This window comes from Solea solea, chromosome 2 (assembly GCF_958295425.1).
Source record: "Solea solea chromosome 2, fSolSol10.1, whole genome shotgun sequence".
NCBI lineage: Eukaryota > Metazoa > Chordata > Actinopteri > Pleuronectiformes > Soleidae > Solea > Solea solea.
This window is the reverse complement of record NC_081135.1, coordinates 28,904,764-28,928,141: the sequence shown is the minus strand read 5'-3', so window position 1 is coordinate 28,928,141 and position 23,378 is coordinate 28,904,764. Positions and strand designations below refer to the sequence as shown.

The 23,378-nt window shown below is 41.1% G+C and overlaps 1 protein-coding gene across 2 annotated transcripts in view; it reads right to left on the bottom strand.

Annotated features, from left to right (window-relative positions):
- Window positions 1–23,378, bottom strand: part of LOC131455550 (ephrin type-A receptor 6-like) — a 307,078-nt gene that overhangs the window by 19,915 nt on the left and 263,785 nt on the right. For both annotated transcript variants that reach the window (XM_058623250.1, XM_058623249.1), the window contains 3 exons: window positions 10,945–11,069; window positions 10,356–10,518; window positions 7,354–7,462 (listed from right to left, as the gene is read on the bottom strand). In XM_058623250.1, the coding sequence (XP_058479233.1) occupies window positions 7,354–7,462; window positions 10,356–10,518; window positions 10,945–11,069 (397 nt within the window). The remainder of the gene's footprint in view (window positions 1–7,353; window positions 7,463–10,355; window positions 10,519–10,944; window positions 11,070–23,378) is intronic.

Genomic DNA, 23,378 nt, shown 5'->3' with positions numbered 1-23,378 from the left:
ACCGGAAAATGCTCATATTTTGTGTATTTGGTGACTTACTAGTTTCCCGGGGGGGAAAGAAGCCGAAGAAGCGCACTGAGATGGAAAATAATGAAGAAGGTGCTCCGAGTGCTCGGGCACAGGAGGAAATCAGTGATGAATTTCAAAACTTAATTAATGGCCGTGTGCATGAAAGATGCTTACTCCCACGTCTCCCTTGTGGATCCCCTAATAAATTCTCCCATATTTCATTATTTATTAAATAAAAGTCACACAGCCACTGTTTCACACAGTCCAGCAGTGGCATACGTTTGCTCAAATTCAGTCTGTTCATGAGCCTCAACTGGTCCAAAAACTCTTTCTCTCATCATCACCACAACCTCCTCCGTTAATCACATCACGCCTGTCCTTCAGCAGCTTCACTGGCTCCAGGGTAGAAGTCATCCATAACTACATCTACTTCTGTGGATGTTGCTGCACAATCGACACACTCATCCGCACTCACAGGCCTTCCTTCCATCCACCTCACTGTCCCACCTGATCTCCGTTGTAAACTTTGTTATTTTAATGCTCTATTGTATAGTATATTCTTTTATTGCTCTATTGTGTACTCTTGTTTACTATGCTTTGTAAGACTCGGGGTGTTTTTCAAAGACACCTATAAATACAATGTATTTTTTTATTACAACTTAAAGTAATGTGTAGCTTTTGGGTGATTTTTGTTGTCGTTATTCTGACTCTATTTGTTCTACTTAAATAGACAGGATGAAAACTGCCTCTGTCAAGCAATACTATAGTATCAGACGTGACTCAGGGAGCGTTTGTGTGTATATATCAGTGGCGCTGGGGCAGGTGGAGGCAAAAAAAGGTTCATATCCTGTCCAACTACTGAACGATGACATTTTTGAGCAGTACAATTCTCTTCTGAAACTTTTCCGGCTTGCTTTATCAGTGCAATGTTGCCGTTGCTCTCATCGTTCTCGACATAAAATGACTCACTTCCTGTGTGCACCTTGGGAATCTCAGTGGGCAACACAAGATCTAAATGTGATGAGACAAATTTCCGCTTGAGAGCTGCGTGGAGCTGATAGACTTCATCAGCATTGTGTGAATATCACATTTTTAAAACGGCGACATGAATAAAGACAAATATTTTGTCATGAACTCATTGCTCCTCATAGGGTGAAAGGCGGGGTACACCCAGGACAGGTTAAAGACAAATATCAAGATAATCTCAGCAGCTAATTTGCACTTTATATAGCATATATTTATATGACTGTATTTGCACATTAACATAGTTAGTAGTACTGCTCCTGGGAACATGAAAAGGACACGTTTTAATCCCTTCATGTCATTTTTTCCTCTTGTGTATCCTTTCTGTAAAAGTGTTGGTGTTATGGACGGATAAAGCTGGCATTTATCCAAACATGAGACTGACATGTTAAAGCGCCGACACATCTACGTGATGAAAAGCACGTCTGAAGGGGACTTTGAAGGAGCGGCCGCGAGCAGAAGAGCAGAAACGGGGCCTTGACCCAAACCCCCAACAGTGTCAGTGCAGAGACAGAAACAGAGATATCACATCGTCGGACTGTCACTTCAGAGCAAAATCCTCTCCTCACTGTCACTGCTACAGGAAAGTGTGTCTCTCTCCTCTCGCCCTGAGCCTCCAAACACCCCATGTGGTCTGAATGAGAGATAGTGTCTCCCTCTAGGACAGCTGGTAGAGCTGAGGAGTCTTTTTTTTTTTTATTGTAAAATATCTAATGTTAATGCCGTATATATAAATAAATCTTCCTTTTGTTTCATGCACCTCCTAAACTACTTCTCCTACATCCTCGCTCCCAATCCCGTGATATAATAAGAAAAGAAACAAATAAATGAATATACTTGTTAATAATTAGAGAGTAAATTGAAAGTGACTATGGGCTTCCAACGGGAAATAACTGTATCCACGGATGTGGCACAATTTACACAAATTAAACTGCATTCCATTACAGTAAAACTACGCTGCACCTTTTTCATGGTGCACTCCTCACATTAAATACCTATAACTGTGACATAGTGCTTGAATAAAAGGCAAATCGCTTCCAAACAAACACATAACTAACAAAATATTTTCCATCCGCTGCAGCTGCACAGCGTTGTTGGAACCTGTGTCTGTACATCACCGGCGGCACGGTACAAGGAGTCACTTCAGGGAATATACACAGTTTTCTTCGCCACTCCGGTGAAGGACAGCGTATTATGGAATAAATAAATAAGGCATTTCACTTTTCCCTCGGTGTGCACTCACACTGCACCGCCACTAAACTCCTGCTACCACAGTCTAATCTGAACTACCACCACACGTCGAGCCGTGACGCTGTGAGCCGTGACGCTGTGAGCCGTGACGCTGCTGCATGTGGGCCGCGAAAAGGTCATTAAATATTAAATATAAATAGTTGTGTTTGGAATTTTCAGTTTAGTAATGAAGTTTTATATTGCTGTAAAATCTGTATGAAAGATTTAAAGAAACCCAAAGCCATGGCATTTAAATGATGTTCTGTTTTTCTTTTATCTGACCTAGTGTAGCAGATAACATAACAGTATATATCGCAATATTGTGATATTTTATGTGTGATTATCCAGTGTCAACCGGTCATCTGCAATGGATTTTTGTGTCCCATTGTTCACCTGAAAACAACAATATACATGTGAATTGTTGATCAGAGTCGTGATTTAAGGTTTGCGTGTGGACCTCAGAGGATTTTCATTTTTTATTGTTTCACTGGGTCTAAGTGGCTGTTGCCGGTCTGTTAAAGCCTCTGTGCACCTGCAGTCAAATGTCCTGTCCATTTTCATCCTCAGCACACCATGAGTAGTTGCCATGTTTTTATTACATATGTATCAGATGGTTTACTGTTGTATTTTGTGTGAACATGAGTGAACAAATTCCCACCGAGACAATAAAGTCAATTCAACATCATTAAATAAATCTTCTTCTTCTTCTCCTATGTGGCTTATTCCTCTTTTGTACCATGTCTCTCTTTTGTAAGTCCCTTTGGATAAAAGCGTCTGCTATATGGTTTTAAATGTAAATGTACATTTTTCAACACCCAGCAGACACACAGCGAAAAAAATTCATTCATTTGGAAAAAGTTCACAGTTCTGTGTCATGACGGGGGAGATCGGGGCTCTGTCGCAGCGACACCATCTGTGTTGGAGTTCTCTACGACGATGATGGAGGTGTACGATGGATGAGACGCTAAAACTGCTGAGTCAGGATCTGTCTAAGAGTAACATCTCCGCAAGAACAAAAGCTTTGACATTGCACATGGTCATTTCATCCCTTTGTTACATTAAATAATCTGCTTATGTTACATTCTTTTGCAATCCCTGAATTTGATCATCATCCAAATGACTTTTAAACCGCTGTAAAGGTGAGCGCTGTCGCCGTTAACCGCCGGGATCCACAGAAAACCAGCATTTTCCTGCTTAAAAGGTGGGATAACTGCCACCTGATGAGCGCAGAATGTCAACCCCAGCACTTACGGAAAAGGTGTTTGTAAATATTGTACGATTGCGTGAGGACTGATCATATGATCATATGCGAGCCTACCGTCTTTTTGAAGATTTAACATAATCCGGCTTGCCAGATTAAAGCAGGTGTCAGAGGGCTGTGAGCCACAGGTTGCCAGATTGCGATTCGGCTGTGTACGTGAAGGCTGTGGGATCGTGGACAATGACAGACAGAGCAGATAACATGGCGAGTAACACTAACAGAGAGGACAAGAAGGGGATTTGGAAAGCTACTGTTGACCTCTGCTGATGGGGTCAAGCTGTTCATTAAAGAAACGGTGGCATGCACCTTTATCAGTCTTTTCCAGTCCTGCCCTCTGATCCCCTTTATCCACCTATCCTTCTGTCTCACTGGCTTTCATGATGAAAAGAGGCTGCACACACAGACACAGTTATCGCACACAAAGACCTTGGCTGCTTTCACTGCTCTCTGAGCTTTTTAGCATTGTTCCCGACACACACACATACACACCCATGCATATTCACAAGCTCCTTTCACACCCACACAGCCTTGCCCAGAGTGGTAATCAAAGCATCAGTGTAATTCAAACTGCTCCTCTCCTGCCCTAACATCCCTCACCGTCACCTCACCACGGCACATCACGCCGCCGCAGACGCTTCGCAAGAAAGAAGGGATGAGAGGAGATATGAAGAAAAAAGACGATAAAAAGAATAGAGAAAAGTTGCAGAGTGTCTGACAGGTGAGTCAAGGTAAACACAAAGTAAAACAAGTTCTCACTTTTCAAAAAACTGCAAAGAGACGTCATTTTCTAAAGCTTTTAGGGCTGCTGGGTGATAGAATACTGAATTTCTTTAAGCTCTTCTATCTTGTGAGTTTTTTAATAAATAAATTAGGAGCACAGAATAATAGAAATACTATAAAGTTTTTTTGGACTACCTTGCTGAGAGATGGTGCACCTTATGATGCAGATTGCTCACTGTTCTTACTCTGTGACGAGATGTTGATGTAAGATGTATTTTATATGTAGACAAAATAATACTGAAAAATGATTCGCATAAACTACCATGGGTTCTGTCAGTCCTTTATACATTTAAATGTAATTCACTTATGGCCAATTTCATTGTGAATCCACGATGTTTGCTCACACCGGAAACACTTGGAGGTTAGTAGATGGTCTACTGTACTGCGGCGGGAAAACTAAGGGTTAACATGTGTTAGCATATGATGCTAACATCAAGATCAGATGCTTTCAGTAATGTAGGGATGATATGACACACTAGTGTATAGGGTGTTTATATGTATATATAAAATGTGTTCTTTTTACTATGAGAACTGAAGAAGCCTCTTGGATGAAATGGCTTTAAGAAATCGTCCAACTGCTGTGTTGATTTTTTTTTTGTGCTATGCTATGTTTAATGCTCTTTATTTGCATTACTGTGTGATCAGTCGCTATATTATTCCCTACATTTAAACACGACTCTGTAAACCACAACGGAAAAGCCGAGTTAAATAGGATGTGAACTGTGTGAAGCAGTCATTGGTTTGGTGAAGTTGGATTCCTCTGTTTGTGCTTGTGAGAAATTCCATTTGTTTTTTTTATTATAAATCTTCCACAGTGAAATGTCAGGTGAGTGAGTTTTCAACATTCACACTTCTAAAACAAAGTCTAATTTACTTTTTTTTTTTCTTGCACCCGTGTTGTTCACACACTTACACAAAAACAGCCTGGCTGTGATGATTGTGTTGTGCTTTCAGTGTGAAAGCAGACTCTTGCTTTCCTTTCACTTTCCCAGCGATTACTTCTGTAAGTAAATGATTTTGTCCGTGTACGTCTGTTGTCACTGAAGTTAATTATCGCTATTATTACCCTTTTATTACTTTCATTCTGTGAGAGAAAGTTCTAATCTTCAGCCAACTTTAAATGTAATTACTCACGTAACCAGACTTGGTGTACAGTAGTAACAGCCATAAGACACAAACTAGGTGCCTTTCAAGGTTTCCTCCCTAGATACTAAAACACCAGGCATCTGGACCTGATACACTATCGCAAGGCTTATATCCATCAGACCTGGCACGCCACTCGCCACAATTTGAGATGATGCCTTAACTGTTCACATGTCAGCCATGGTCTCAGTTCTCCTCGGATCTGAGCTGTCTTCAACTTAAACTCTACTTTAACTCATCACTGACTGCAGAGGTTCCATCATTGGTCATCTCACCTGATGCCGATCCAGGTAACCTCCACAAACCTCATACCAGCTTACCTTTTCTCAAAATGTCTGCACCATTGACTGTTTTTAGTGGCGTCCTGTGTTAAGGAGCGATTGTCAAATCAAAAATGTAATTCAGTCTCTGGTGAAGTTGTGTTAGTTCCACCGAGAAAATAATGAAAAGCCCAGACACGTGAAGCTTGAGCTTCAGATGAAAGGCCCACGTGTGTGTTCCTGTGCAAAAACCATTGTCTTTTAATGAATGAAGTTTATCTTTTCTATTTACTTTTTTATTTTCTTGTTTTTGCTTTTGTATTCATTTCATTTTAAAAACTGAATGCTAATGTGTTCTCACTGGTTTATTTTTAAGGGTTTTTAATTATTGTGTTAAAACACCTTGAATCCCTTCTTCTACCGTCTTTTGAACTGGACTTTGATGTCACCTTAATGTGCTGTTTTTTTTTTTTAATTTCAACTTCAATGTCTTTGTTAACAATTGTTTCATGTCTGAATGGCGTGTTAAATAAATGAACGTACTTTGCCCTTTATTAGAAGACCTTTGATGGCAAAAGTAATTATGACAGTCCGTGTTGCTAACCAAAATGATTCACTTTATCCGTGACCTTTCTGAAACCTTCACCAAAATGTCATTATTGCAACATGACAACAAAGATCCCCTGATGTTAGGGAGGTACTTCATTCAAATCCTACAATATACTGTAGGTTGGAGGAGTTGTTGTTAATGAAACAAAGGTGACACAGTTTTAACAGTTTTCTGTGTGTCACACGAAAGTGAAATGTCTCTCATCTTAAACCATGTAGCCAGCATCTCAGTCTCTTTTATAATACCAGTGGACCTTGTTCACATAACAACATGCATTTAGAAGAATTGCAGTGACTCTCGGGGACATTTAGACCCTTCAGAGGAGACCAGAGAAGACATTTTGACATGTCACAGTAGAAAATAATGAAATTAATCACAAGGACAGAGCCAGTAATGTTAGGACTCGTGTCTTTCCCACTGTGACAAGTCAAAATGTCTGCTGTGAGAAAGGCCTATTAAGGCCCCGCACACATCCACATACTGTAGGTGTGTGAGTCATTCTGGCTGATTGGACCTGTCCTCCGGTTAGTGGTGGCTAAGACAGAAATGACCTGAAGTGAGCCCTCACACTGAGCAAATATATTCATGAATGTGCTTCAGGAGAAAAAGCAGAGATTTACTGTACAGCAAAAACACAGTATTTAGTCATGACTAAATAAATGTCCGTGATTCTTCTCTGTAATCTTAAAGAAGCACGTCGCACACTGCAGGAAATGATTTAGAGTATCTTTGCAAAAATTGGAAAGGAACTGCTTCTATAAAACCTTCATATTACCAGATAATCTGAGCAGAACATCGAGACTGACAAAAGTCCCATAGCTATTGAGCCCAGTTTACGACTAGTAAAGTTCCTCACACTGCAAAATTGTTCGGCTATCGTGTGCAACAAACCCCAAGATAGTGAGCGAAAGCTACAGTATGTCAATCAAAAACCTCAAGTTTCACCACCATGAGACATTAGTCGTTGGCTTTTTACCAGGTTTCAGTGAGTACATCGGTTCACACGTAAATCGAACCATTCTAATGAAATTCCTTACCTTCCAGTGATGAGGAGGAAGAGGGTGAGAATGACGAGGAGGGTAAAGCCGCCAACTGCCGCTGTGACGATGACCAACACCTGGCCTTGATCGGAAGCCATATCTGACGCTGGAGGTGGACGCGAGTGATTGAGATTGACAGAAGGAAGATGTGGAAAAACAAAAAGGCACAGAAGACCAAAGGCCAGAGAGAGGCGGGGAAACAGAGGAGAGAAAAATATGGAATTGGAAAGTGTGAGGATTTAAATGTAAAGGTGCGAGTCGGGATGATGAAAACAGCAGAGGGAAGAAAGGAGGGAAATGAGATTGGAGGCATGAGGGAGAAGAAAAAAGACAATTTTAATTCAGCAAGATCTTAAATAATCCCCTCCATTCATGCATCGTACATAGACTATACGCGCTCTCTTTATAGGCAGCTATAGTTTGCTAAGATGTCTGATCAGCTCTTTGTCATGCAAAAATCCCCCGTCAGCTTTCACACCGAAATGATTCATATGCCTTGCGTCTGTTTAATTAATATTATTCATTCATGAAATTGTGATTTAGTCCATGATCATTTGGTTAAATTGGTTCCATTTGATATTAATGGTTTTTCCCTCTCTGTGTCTTGTCACAAGGCTAACGAATCCCAGATAATTGAAAGATGATTGCTATTACCAAATGTATTTCTATAATATTCTGTGCTAAATGAATACGAATTGAAGATCAGGTTTGCGTAGCCACCGGCCTAGTGAGTAAAGTTATACTGTACATGAAGTGTGTGAGTGTAAAGTCAAGAGTATATGGGCACGGACACGGTTGTGTGTCTGTGTGTGTGTGTGTGTGTGTGGCTGAAAGTAATTACAGATCACTCAGAGTGAGGGAGAGTGAAAGTGGCGGTGGCCAGATTACACGCGACATTTTCTCCCAGCCATCAGCTTCACACACTCACACATCACTAACTAAGCACATGTGTCTGGTGCTGTTATACTGTAAAGTATGTGTGTGTGTGTGTGTGTGTATGTACAGTGAGATGGTGAAAGAGGAGAGGATGACGAAGGAAAAGTGAGGAAGGACAGGAGAGTTGAAGACAAACAGAAGCTAGTGGTTTGGTTTCTGAACAAATTTGACTCAAGTTATAACTATACTTTAAAAAAAAAACCTCCTGCATCGCAAATACCGGGAGTTAATTCACTGAGACGATCAATGGGTGGCGCAAAAGTCCGCATCACCACAGAATATTAGACTTTTCTCTCAGGTGTTTTTATGTGCCAATCGAAAATGTGCATTTAAAACAGAGACGGAGAGCGAGAGAGAGAGAAGAAGAAGTGACACGTAAACAGATGGGTGGCAAAATTAATTCATGAGTCTGAGTCTGACAGGTGGACGGACTGACAGAGAGTGACAGGGTCCAAAACTCGCTTCCTCTTTCAGATAAAAGGCCAGGCAGTACAAAGGCTTGGACCAACACTGTTGGATCCACAGATAAAGCAAAGCTCTGCAGCTTTGGAAAGGAGAGGGCTACTGTGAAGCCAAATCACCCCTCTACAATACCTGACCTGACATAAAAGGGCAGCTGGACCTTTGTATTTTATGAGTAGACTTGCAATAAAGCTACTACTCGCTCTCTCTCTCTCACACACACGCGCACACGGAAAACATTGATTGGTTATATATTGAGCGCTGAGGCTGTATTGTGGCGCGTAGTCGATCCCGTCCTGTCCTTTCATGGGTTTATTGTACGCTATATGAAATTCGCGCTTACAAATCACTCTCGATATCAAATATCAACAAACACCATTGCCGTCACGCTGCATTTTTATCACCTGTTCGTGTCATTAACGCGGTCATATACAGGTGGTGTAGCTTTAGCACCTCATCTCACCCTCGGTCCAAAACGCTCTGTCTCAGCCTGCCTCCCCGAAAAAAAAGCCCAGTCTGCTGGGATTGATCGGCAGGGCCGCGCGTCTGTAATTGCTTAACCACTTAGAGCGTGTGCTGTGTTATCCAGAGGCATCCGATCAGCGATAAATAAAGCTGTATCTGTGGCAAATGGCGTCATCGCTTCTGCCGTACCATGTCCAGACATATCGTCCAGGAGGCAGGTATTATGTTACGTGGTGTCGCCGGCCAGGAGAGGCTTTTCAAGAGCAATGTCTTCTGTTAGAGAGAAGTGACTTTCAAACTTTGTCATCAAATATTAACTTGCACACAAATGCTAGGACTCATAGTAGGACAGAGGAACACCTGTAGTGTGCTAGTTGATTTCAAATAGATGGGTCTCTTTACTTAGAATAATTTAAGTTGAAAGTACATATATTTTTGACAATTTGCTCATGTGAATGTATTTGACATGTGCCTAAATATTCCTATCAAAATGTCATTATGGATATTATTTTTATATTATATATATATATATATATATATATATATATATTATATTATATTATTTCCACATTTAACTTGGAGCATGAGCAAACATAAAACTGTGTAATGTAAAAATGGATAATGTGAATTTTGTATTTGTAGTTTAATTCATGGACGTGAAAACTTCTCACTGCTTTAGTAAAATCAAATCAAATTAAAAAAAGCGATGCCACAGATTGTGGACTATGGGATGGAAAATGACACCTTGTCACGTGTGTGATGCCGTGGTCAGCCGAAGACGGTACATGGCATCTTTCCTAGATACTTGCTCGAGTCACCGAAGTCAAAAAATCTACTTTTCGTGTGTTGGTTTGTGGGCTAATATCCAGGTTTATCATTTCCTGTTGTGGCTTTAATGCAAACTGCCTTGGTGCTGCTCCAGGCTAAGTGAACTTCATCTGACCCTGTGCTGCTATTTTCGGCAGGCATCTCCTCTCTTTTCAGCTGCAACTTTACTTACCGAGCAAACACACGGAATAAAAGAAGTACACATGCATATTAATGGAGGACGTTTCTCTTGTGTTGCTGAAGAAACTATAAATATTCACACAATGTAATGTCTCACAAACAAGTTCTGTAGATGATACAGTACTCACAGTCCCCCGTGGTTTCGTATTCATATTTCGGCGAGTAGGAGCTGTATCCGGCTGGCGTGCGCGTACGCACACTGAAGATGTACCAAGTGGCTGGTTTTAAACCTGAGATGATCACACTGGGCACCTTGGTGCGTGTCGATGAGTAGCTCAACTGTTCACGTTCCTGGGGAGGGATGGAAGAGAAAAAAGTTATTATTTGGCCTTCTTTAAATGAGTGTTCCTTATTATATCTTTGTTGAACCTAACCTAACTGAGGCAAAGGACCGATAACTACGCAGTCCTCCCCGAGGTCCTCCTCTCCTCCAAACCAAAGATATACCTTAACCCTGAGATTCACTGGCAGACATTAACGTCTCTGAAAACGCTGATAAAATATCTGACAACTGATCCAACTGTTTGATAAATAAGGAAGTAATACAGTACATAAAGTGTCTTTACGTTTTTGTTTGAATTATTTTTGGATTCTCAAAATCCCTGCTTCAAATAGTCTTTGAGCAGCGATGATAATGTCATCAGACAGAGATGGGTCTATACCTTAGTATTGCTCTCATTAAAGATTAAACAGGGACACAACCTGGCGTCACTTTACCTTCTCATAATATTTGATCTCATAGTCCAGGATGGACAGCATGCTTTGTTCAGGTTGTTGCCAGGAGAGAGCGATGCTGTTGAGAGAGGCCCAGTCCTTCTTCAGAGCCCCTACGACCGATGGACCTGGTTTAAACACACACACACACAAAAAAACCCACAATTATCTTAATGAGATAAAGATTTTGATGTTGCGTTGACACAATAAGGAGAAGAACCAGCTTTTAGCTTGTGTTTTTTCTGTGCAGTAGCAGACATTTGTTCATTCTGGGCATGTCTTCTAGTTGAATCCATGCTGATGTTACTATTCAGGTGCCATTTAGCCCGAGTGAAGCCTCGCAGCACAACTTGAAAGTAGACTTTAATCTGTGGAGAAGCAGCTGACCCCAGCAGCGAGCTGCATGTGAATGGGAACTAAATAGTGAGGGGTTTTATTTTTATTTCTTTTTCTTATGGTACAACCAGTGGCAGGTGCCACACACACACGCGCACGCACACACACACACTGTAGAAGAACACCTGACCACCTTGTCAGCAATAATTATCCCATGCTCGCACTCAATCACTGTGAAAAAAGCATTCACACCATTCCCCCACAAGACCATCTCATTTTAATTGAAAATAAGTTGTGGGAGCTATCTTTTCTTGGATGCATTAGATTTGCTCTGTGAATTTCTGCCGGGTAAATAATTGCGCTGGGTTCTCAGGAGAGGTCAGCAGATGTAACTGCCACGAGAGTCATTATTATATATTATATCATCTAATGTTACAGCGCTGAGCCATTATGTGGCTGTAGAAAAATGTAGGCTTGCTTTTCTCGTGTGCATTCAATTTGACACAATGGCACCGGCTACTGACGGGAGGTTTTTCCACATGCATTCTGCGGTGTTGTGTCTGGAGGTTTCTCACCTGGACCAAGTCCATGCAATATGGTGCGGGGAGATTTGTGTGCAGGGAAAAGGACGGGTGGTGGGAGGTGTGGGGGTTAGAGGGCGCGCTATTGTACAGGGTTTAAGCATTTCAGCGAGGTAGCGCGAGACCTCCTGCTAAAAATCTAAGAGAATAAGAAGGAAGTGAACGAATGATCCTCTACATCGTTTTCAGCACATTACTCTTCACTTGGAGCGGGGTGAAACGAGTGGTATCAGTATATTAAGCAGCAGGTACACGGTGTTGGTGCCGCTTCACACCTAAAAAGAACATGTTCCAAGTTCATGTTCATGGATGAAGTTTCAAAATTTTGAACTTCAAAGTTCCAAAAAGAACTACTTCACATTCACTGGTTTTTATTCTTTCTTTGTGTTTAAGTAAATAATGTTTTCAATAAAACCTCCTTACAATTTGCATTCATTTCAATAGTATTATATAATATTAGTAATATTTTATCTACATGCTGTAATGTAGAGCTGCAACTAATGATTATTTTCATAATCGATTAATCTGTTGATTAATCGCTTGGTCCATAAAATATCAGAAAACCTTAAAAAATGTTGATCGGTGTTCGTCAAACCAGGAAATGATGATGACGATGATCTCAAATGACAAATTTACAAATTCTTTTTTTTAATTCAAACCGATTCATCGATTCTCAAAATAGTTATTGATTAATTTAGTAATCGATTAGTTGTTTCAGCTCTACTGTAACGTACTACACTCTAAAAAGCAGAGACGCAGGCCTGTGAATGCAAAAACAACACATTTTTACACAAACTCTGAGACGACACTTTCCAAACATGTTGCCCGCGATTAACGCGGCGCACTCGTGGTGACGACAAGTGCCTCGATCCTGCAGTCAATCAAGCAGGTGAGCGGTGAAATAGGGCTGAAAGGCTGCGCTTTACAGTCACTTTTTACATTACATGCATTTCAATGCTTGGCTTCACCTTAATAACCGACACATAATAACCATTTAAAATGTGGTAGGTTGGCTAAAATGCGAGTGAACAGAGAAGAATGCAATATCATGCGTGAGTGAAAGCTGCTAATAATTTAAGTATTAACATAATCAGTGGGCTCAAAGGGCACGATGTGTGTGTGTGTGTGTGTATGCACACGTGTGTAGTAGGGTTTATGTAGGTGCGTGTGTGTGTGTGACGGGTGTGAAGCAGCTGGAGTAGAAAATAAAGCCCTGTCTTTACAGAAAACAATAATACAATGCCAATGACATTGTATTATTAATAAATAATGCCATATACAGCCATTTAACTCAGATTGTGTTTGTTTTCTCTGCTCCTTCTGTCCAGTGTGTTAGAGAACATTCATCTCTGGGGATTTTATCTGATCTAACTCTGTGTCTAATGAGCCGCTCTGTCCACGCTAAGCGGTCGCAGGCTTTTCTACGCTGCTTGTGGTAGTTTGGTAAAACAGCGGCAGCAGAGAGTGCGGTGTGTGGCCAGAGTCTTGCCGATGAAGGCATCCAACTTAGACCCAGCAAGGCGGTCGGCGTCTGCTGTTAGCATACGGGCTCCAAACAGGGAACAGTGAACAAAGCCTCAGCACAATCTCCCCCTGACTCACGGATTCAAATCAGCCTCCCACTGCAAAAAGTACAAGACACAGTGCTTTCCCGGAGCAAATGAAAAACACATTTGTTGTAATTATGCCATTGTAAACATAAAAAACATACACACTGCGTACTCTTTTAACTCGAGTCCTGACTGAGACATGACAAATACCCAGTTGGACTCTTTTAACTGGATTTTTTCACCCAATAATACTTTCAGATAAGTCACATTTTAATCACATTATCTTCCACCACCTCTGGCTGGTTTTATGGCTCTGATTGTGAACGTATAATCCAGGTTGTCTGGACCCTAATCATCATGATATTCACCCATAAATCCACTGAGGACTCATTTTGCACATTTTCTTTGTTCTATCGGAAAAAAATAGATCACAATATTTCCACAAAAATTGCCCGAGACAATACGGTCAATTTTGTCAGCCTCTGTGTTTATCTGCAAAGGTTGAAGTAAAAAAAAAAAAAACAAGCCAAAACACATCACTGTCTCCAGGCACTGACAACATACTTTTGAGGACACAGTAAAGGCATCTTCAATGATTCTCTATGTGGGTTATTAGAGCTGCGGTACAAAATCTGCCAGAGGAACCAACTCAGTTTCTGTGAAATGCAGGAGCATTGGAAAGCCATTAGAAACACCAGTCAATTATAAAACCCAATGGATGGATTTTCCAGTCAAGCGTGGTTAAGCTCAACATAAACTAATTGGGAGTCTTTAAATGAGCTTGACCTGCATATGATTTTAATTAGCTTTCCTGCCCTAAAGGCTTCCATTAACTGTTTAAAAAAGTCAATAGACCCAGTATTGATGCTGCGCGAGAGTTTAAACGATGTCCTAACGCTCCACCAATTCGCCACTGATAGAGAGATAGAACGAGCGAGAAACACACCCACACACACACATAAAACACAGAAGGTGCTCTTGTTTACAACTATCACATTGATATACGTCTCTCTCCCGAGTGTCTGCATGGAAATTGGTCGAAACAGCATTCAGCTTCAGAAGAAAAATGGGATTAAATGTGTTTGCGTTGGCGAGCAGACGTACGCTTGTGCACGTCAGCTTTGAAAAAAACAAAAAAACGTACATATATTCCAGCGGCTGCATTCACCGCCTGCCGTTGTCAAGTACGTGACGTGCTTCAGAGTCACTTCGTCGCCCGCTTCAGGGAAGTACGGGAATGAATGAATGGATTGAACTCGTCTCCAGTTACCGCTGGGACCTCGAGCAATCTGAGCAAAAGCGATGTCACATTGATAAGAGTCCATAACGTCTGTGTGCGCGTGTGTGCGTGTGAACGTGTGCGTGAACGTGGTTTTGTGTGAGCTCCTTCCACGACCCGCGAGACAGAAACAAAGTGACATTGGGTCCGCTTGGGGAACTATCAACACTCGCCTTTATTAATGCTGGAGCGCATTCCTGTTGCACAGTGGGTCATGTGCTCTGCACCATGAACTCGGCATAAACACTGACGCCACAGGGACCTGACAATGGCACAAAAAAAACAAAAAACAGCGAGGTCTAAGAGTAATAACAGAGAGTTGATGTGAAATCTGAATCAAATAAATGATCCTTTTCGACTCAGTTAAGCACAGTGTAATAGAAGCTGCACCCTAATTAGCACCAACCTCTATGTCATCCACCTGGGAGAAACTCTGCACCCCAGCAGTCCCTGCCTTGTTTGTTGTTTGTTATGATATATGTGAAAAGGAGATAGAATAAAAAATAAAAAATGAATAAATAAAGCACATCTTCTTCTTTTGGCTTCTCCCTTCATCCCTAACTGTCTTCATGTCCTCCTTCACAGCATCCATGATCCTTCTCTATGGTCTTCTCGCTGCAAGGCGAGAGTGCTAACCACTACACCACCGTGTGGCCCGCACTTCATTGTATTTTTTGTAACTCTTCTCAACGCCTCAAATTTGTGTTTTTACCAACAAGTTAAGGAAGAATATTTTGGAACTTTGGAGGCAGCAGAGGCCTAGTGTTCTCCTTACTGTCATGTAATGCTACCAGATGTCCAAATTAGCCCACTCTCACCCAAATGCTGGCCTATTTGACAAAAACTGCGTCCAACAATTTCCATCCAATCAACATTTGCTAGGTCTCCAGTGAAATGTTTCACCAAATTTTCAAATAGCTAGAAAAAGAAAAGAAGTTTTTTTTTTTTTTAATGCAAAGATGCACCTAAATAGGTTTGAGGGGAAACCCACCCATTGTTAGTGTGTTGTAGTTTAAGAACATAATGAATGTGTTGTTAAAAGTTGTGCTCTTCTGGTGGATGATATGAAGTCATACTAGAACATGCAAGCAACAAAGTTTAGCAATTATTTCTGTTCAATTTTTCTTTACAATGTACTTGTTACTCTGCTCATGCTGTTTCTGACAGCAGACCTCATCACACCAGACAGCTGTCAGCGGCTTCTCACTCAGACTTCTGTCTGCGCTGAAAAACCCGAGTTGTACACTGAACAATCTACTGGAAGATGTTTCAGATTCAGCGTCATCCCGTCTGTCTTGTACGTGTGCATCGTGTCCCGTGATCTCATTCACACCAACAAGACCTCTTCCTCAAAACCGGGCAACACATCTGACCTGTATCCAACACCGTGTGAGCGTCATGCAGATGTGGTTAAACACAGATAAACTCCCAACACTGGGCGATGTGAAGACTTTTATGCACTCTTGCTCTGCTGAGCTTTTAGATCCATTTATGAGTGGCTTTCATTTTTGGAGGGACTATGGAACTCTTGGGAGCTTCTTATTATCCTCCCCGCTGGCCATTGCACCTGTGCATCAGGGCATAGTATCTGTTTCTGAATCCATTCCACCATGTACCCATGGTAGCCCCACTATAATCTCCATATAAAGTGCTGCAATTTGTTGGCAAAATCATCTACAGCAATCTATCACCCCACTGCGGTGATATGGGCTTCTTTTTCTCCAGGCAAACTGTCACTGCCTGCAGTCTCAGATAGGAAAAATGGATGTGACCCCGGTGACACTAAATAGCTGTCAACAGGACCTAAACTGGGACAGTTTCTTGTTCTCCCTTGGTGCACCTGCAATCCTCCCCTACATTTCCTGTCTATAGCATGACCGCGGAGAAAGGCTCTTTAAATTCCTGTGCCCCATCCAGATGGTGGCTTCAATAGCTACCCAGACCATTTATCATTTGTATCTGCTGAGTACAGGGAGTTAACAGGTAATTAAAATCATCGGTCATGCAACAATAGCGGGGAATGGGGAGGCAGCGAGAGAAAGAGGCGGAAAAGAGGGAGTTTGCACCTATTTCGGTGACTTTTAGTTGTAATGGGAGACAGGTAAGAGAGAAAAAAGAAACAAAAAGCAAAACAGAGACAAATTAAAGAAACCACAAGACAAAGTATGACTTTGGACAGTCTTTGGCTTGTAACATTTAAGCCTTTGTTCTCTTATTGACGACCTGCACGGACGCAGTGACAGAGGGCTTAGAAGAACGACAGACCTGCAGATACGAAGTGAAAAGAGGAAGTGTTGCCTTCTGTCACGTGGTAACAGGGTCTGTGTGCTAGCAGGCCTGTCTGATAGTCTCAGGTCCCGTCTTTAATAGGGCCCCAGCTTGCCACTGATCCCTCTTGTTCCCACTTAATGGGGATGTGGAGAGGCAATGAAATGTGGGAAAGGCCAGAGAAACCCGCCCTGTGCCGGCCCACCAAAATCAATACTCATTTGGCCTCCGCCTCTCTTTCCCCAAAAGTAATTAATGAGAAGAACAGACGTATGTGGCTCCTGACAGCTGATTTCCCTGCCGGTCACTGTCCTTAACAGCCTGGCCACTTCTCATACCTATACTTAAATGCTTCATTATAAATGAAACCAAGCAGTCGGTAATGGAAGGTGACACAGCTACAGGGTGACACGGATGAAGAGGTGCAGCGTATTTTTAAACATTACGGAATAAAACCCTAAAATGAAACATGTCACACTTTTTTCCAACATGGATTATAATAAATGATGTGATATTTGGATCTTTGGATTTGTCTTTCCTTTGTGTATAATGAAGCGTTTGTGATTAGGATGTAGCTTCAGTAGAAAATCCATAAAAAAAAGGGATACAAATGTTCTGTTTGAATTCTCAGTTCTTAAGAGAAACAAAAAAAAATTGGACTGTCCATCTGATCCATTGCAAGCTCTAGCAATAAAGTATTGGTATTTACTATTGCTAACACCACATGCTGGAAACTGGCAAGCTGTGTCTATTGATATTTCCCCAGAAAGGTCTGAGGAAGGTGGCATTGCTAAAATATTGTAGAAAAAGGTTTCTTTCTACAACAAGATAAAGCATTCGAGGGGTATTTTTCATGTTCGTGTAATGTTACTTGACTTTGTTTAAACTTGCATGTTTGAAAAGTCTCCACCTACAGGGATAATTATACTGGGAATGAGTCTGTGTTGCAGAAAGACGTTTAGATTATATAAAACAGAAATATAGTTAACACTGACTTTTCAGAAGAGAATAATAATAATAATAATTTCACGTAGATTCATATAGTCCCTTGTTATCTCCTCTCCTCTCTGAAGTGAAGTGCATACAAGGACAGGAGTGGAGTGCCTCTGCAGTGGAGGTACAGTATAAATAGTAGTCGACCCCCCCCCCCCCTTCCCCATCGCACCCACAGCAGACTTACTGCAGCAGAACACACAGCAGGCAGCGTGGCAATACACTGTATCCTATGGCGCTCATTTCAAGCTGAGCCATCTATACACAACGCTGCTGTCAAAGTCAACCATGCCGGAGTTAAAAATAACCCACACAATTGAAACATTGCCGCGTGAAATGGTCATGAAGGACGGCTCGAGTACAGAGGACGGTATATGTCTTTTTTAAACACATTAGTAATGCACAGGACGACAGTGACACGTTGACGAATATTAAACTCCGTTGTTTAGACCGTCACTCGTAACTTCTGCTGTTGTGTAAAAGGTCACAGTTCCATGGTTTTAAATCAAAGAAAATGCCACCACCCAGGGGAACTTTCCTTTCAATCTTTTCTCTGTGGTTTGTTTTATTTGACAACACAACAGTGTTTTTCTGTGTCAGCTAACAAAAGTGGAACAAAGAGACACTTAAAGCTATACTTTTTTTTTTTTTTGCTGAGCAACAGTAGCTCCTCAAACCACAAGTAGTAGTTAATCCACTACGATGTAAGGAACACAACAAACTCTGGAAGTTCTCCTGATTTTTATTTAAGTTTCCACCCAGTATCGGCAATAAACTCTGTTTTTTAACGACTTAAACTTGGTGCATGATCTTAGTATCCATTCTGACAGTTTAAGCCACTGACTATTATATATGCAGTGATGCTTATGTGCACCAAACTCGCTCACAGTGCAAGAACACATGTTCCCGATATGGAGAGGGAATAAAAGGCTGCCATTGACCCTCTCTATAGCCTCTTTCACACTAAAAGAAGCAGATATTGTATACATAGGATTTTTAAACTTGGTGAAGATGCTAAAAAAGACACCATTTAACTCTTTCCCCACCCCCTGCATAACATGTATCACTTATACTTCATAAGCTCTCAGTTATGTGTTCATTACTATTTTGCATATTTTTTACATTGTCTTTACTGAAAACTAGGGCTGAAACGATTAATCGATTTTTTTCATAATTAAAACAAGATTTCTGATTGTTTAGGCTTCTTAAATGTGAATATTTTCTCAGTTTCTTTGCTCTGGATAACAAAGAAATTATTAAAAGTCAATCATTTTGGTTTGTGGACAAAACAAGACATTTGAGAACATCATCATTTCCAGGTTTGACATTTTTTAAGGTTTTCTGATATTTTATGGACCAAACGATTAATCGATTAATCGAGAAAGTAATCGATCGATTAATCGATTATGAAAATAATCGTTAGTTGCAGCTCTACTGAAAACCTGGTAGATGAAATAAAAATTGAGCACTGTCCGAAGTTCTTAAAAGGTAAGGACATTAACGCTAACCGTCGGAATGAATGTGCATTGTAGTGCTGCTCGTGAAAACCAAGCAGAAGAATGGGGAAGAGGTCAATAAAAATCAAGCAAACCTTTAATTCAGAGCTTGAACTGGGTCGTTCGACAGTGGGAATGGGGCATAACCGTCAGGATTTTAAAAGTGAATACAGCAGTAGCATAATGTTGCTTCCGGAGAAATAAAACAGCCGGACTAATCAATATTAGGCACATTTCCTCAGGGAGGACAGTGCATTAAGAGGCTAAATCCACTCCGGTGATACGTTCAGATTCCCATTTTAATAAAAACTCTCTGACCTTAAGGAATGACCTGGAGTCACATATCTGACGGTTTTCACAAAAAAAGGCAGAGTAAAAAAAACAAAACCCAAAAAAAACCCCCCAACAAACTTGTCAATGTCTTTGATGTCTCACTCTGAAAATAATCTGCATACACTGTTGAAAATTGAATACAAACTGTATTACCTTAAGCTGAGTGTGTCTACAGGCCCAGGGAGATTTAGGTTAGAACGGCTGTCGTTATGAAAGGTTTGATGGAGTGAGGCTAATGCAATGTCATTTGAATGAACTGAAGTGACAAAGGGCATTGGGAACTGATTTATCTAACTTTTAGGAGACAATGGCGCTGCATTCTGGGGAGGGAAACTCTCCCCAGAAGATTGAAGAGGGGATTGAGGTGGGAGTAGAGAGAGAAAACTTCAGAGAACATCCATCAGGATTGCTGAACAATGAATCCAATCACTCCGCATTAATGAGCCAACGCTTAAAATAGTTCCCGTTGTGAGGTGAAGTCAAGGGAAATGATCTTTGCAGGGGGGGGGAGAAGAGAGAAGAAGCTTCCTGATAAAAGTCTGGGCATAAATCATTTTGTGGTGTAGAAATACAGCAGCTAATCCTTTTTCCTTCAAACTCCCCTGCTCTGAACATTGCTGAATAGCAGTCCTGGGAAATAGCTATTCTTAATGCTGGCTGGTGAATAGGTGAGTTACTATTATGTCTGGAAAGCTCAGAGGAGGTGGCTGACAATATTTATGGCCACACACACACACACACACAACAGTGTTCATGTTGGCGGCTCAGTCATAGCCTCTAATCTTTCCAGTTATGAGCATTCACTAATATTCCAGATGCTGAATTTATAGTAGAGATAATTATGGTCCTATTTGATTTGATTATCTTTGAACAGAGACAGCAGAAACGCAGCTTCTGAATTGATATTTAAAGTGTCCCATACATAGCCAACAATATATAAAAGAATCTGGAATAATGAGGGGAAAATATGGTGCCTAGCAAATTCATTTCATTGTAACTCAATTGATTTTGTTGGCCAAGCAATAATGTAATAGCTCACAGTAACAAGGTAACTGTTTGACTTTGTCCCTCGCCCTTCTAAACTAATGTTACCCATAATAATCAGGTGAGTATTTGTGTGTGGCAACTGAAATACAAAATAAACAGATATGAGGCCAACAAAGGTTCTGATCTCTCTTGGCCCAGCTGTGCTATAATAAGGCCTCTTCTCACCTCCTCGTTCCTTCTTGCCCTTGTCCTCCCTCTCTCTTACAGTCCTTTAATACTGTGTAAGCCACCTTCTCTCCTCAAGTCTACCTGGATGCTGAGAGCTGACATGGCAAAATGCACACATTTGGAGCAGCTATCATCTATTTGAGTCTAATTTGACACAATTTCCTTATACCTTTGTTCACTTTTCTGGCATAAACACCAAATCTCATGTCTGTGGAAGTGGCTAAGTTTAGGGCCAAGATTTGAGTTCTGGTTAAGATAACGCTTTGGTTAGGCTGTCCAAATTTAAATCCTTTAAAGAATAGCTATATGTGTGTGTGTGTGTGTGTGAGAGTGTAGTAGCAGCAGCAGGTCATGGACACAGATAAAAGAGGGCAGAAAATGGGTAGAGGACAACAGATGCCCCGGGTCACATGAAGCCTCCTGGGAAACCAGCGGAAAAACAAAAACAGTAAGCGACCATCTGCGAGCATCATATTGCAGATGTACACGTTTATTACATCGACACAAACACACGCCCAAACTGATTGTTGCTTACAGAGTCAAAAAAAAATCACACCCATTATTATTTAAGGGTATAGGACCTGAACTTTGCAAGCTGCCTCTTGGTGAGACACGACACGGCGTGTCTCCTGACAACCCATAGCCTTTTTTTTTAAAACCGCTTTTGAGTTATGAAAGATGTTATGAACGATGTTATGTAAGATGTGATGAAAGACTATGGGCCCAGCAATAGGCCCATAGTTTTTTTTTTTATCAGGTTCCTGTCTTAGATGAAGTGAATGCAAAACTCCAAGTGCTGACTTTTAATTCAGCTTACCAACTTTAAAAATCATGGAGTTATTTTTGGTGCGGATTTTAAATTTAATCCACACATCACCCTGGCTTCCAGTTCCACTGTGAGGAACCTTGGAGTTACTTTTGACCAGGAAATGTCATTTGACTCACACATTAAACTAATTTCCAGAACAGCCTTCTTCCACCTGCGGAACATTAAGAAAATTAGAAACATTCTGTCTTTACGGGATGCTGAAAAACTAGTTCATGCTTTTGTTACATCTAGATTAGATTACTGTAACTCCTTATTATCAGGATGTTCCAACAAGTCTGTTAGAACCCTTCAGTTAATTCAAAATGCTGCAGCACGAGTTCTGACAGGAACTAGAAAGAGAGACCATATAACTCCAGTGTTAGCTTCTCTACACTGGCTCCCTGTACAGTTTAGAATTAAATTTAAAATCCTCCTCCTCACGTACAAAGCACTTAATGGTCAGGCCCCTTCATACCTGAAAAACTTAGTCTTACCTTATCGCCCTAATAGACCACTTAGGTCACAAAATACAGGCTTACTTGTGGTTCCTAGAGTCTGCAAGAGCAGAATGGGAGGCAGAGCCTTTAGTTACCAGGCCCCTCTCCTGTGGAACCAGCTCCCAATGATAGTTCGGGGGGCGGACACTCTCTCTGTATTTAAAGTTAAACTTAAAACTTTCCTTTTTGATAAAGCTTATAGTTAGAGCTGGTTCAGGGAAACCTGGACCAGCTCTTAGTTATGCTGCTATAGAACTAGACTGCTGGGGGATTTTTTATCTGTGGTGCACGCACATTCACTCTCTCACACTCAGGATATGATTTTGACTTTTTATATGTCATTAACCTTGTCTCTTTCTCTCCCTAGTTTGTGTATTTCCTTCCTTCCCTCTCTCTCTCTCTCTCTCTCTGTATTCTCATCATGCAGGTTGCGGGACCAAGATCCAGTTTTCGAGGCTACCCACATCATCACCATTATTATTGTGCTATAATTAAAAAGTCAATATCATTAATTGTATTAACTTGTAACTTGATACAGTTGTTGTGTATCTGCTCCTGGTCTCTCTCTCTCTTCTGTCTCTACCTCATCTCCCTCTTGTCCTTTCTCTCCCCCCTCCCCTTTCTGTCCTCCACCTCTCCTCTGTCCCCGATTTTCCTTTCACCCCAACCGGTCGAGGCAGATGACTGCACATTTCTGAGCCTGGTTCTGCCAGAGATTTCTTCCTGTTAAGAGGGAGTTTTTTCTCTCCACTGATGCCTAGTGCTTGCTCATTGTGTGAACTGTTGGGGTTCTCTGCTCTCTTTGATGTTGTCTATGTACAGTGCCCTGAGATAATGTATGTTATGATTTGGCGCTATACAAATAAAAAATAATAAAAAAAAAAAATCACAAAAATCACAATAAAACTAAGATCGCCAGAGTAGGTAAACTGCTCCCTGTGTGCTTCAGAATCAATTTTAAAATAACTTTAAAGCTCTTAATGGTCCTTCTTATCTTTCTGATTTACTTTTAACCTACCAGCCCTCAGGTCTTCCTGAAGTCACCTTTTAATGATTCCAAAGACTGATAGTGAGACTTCTT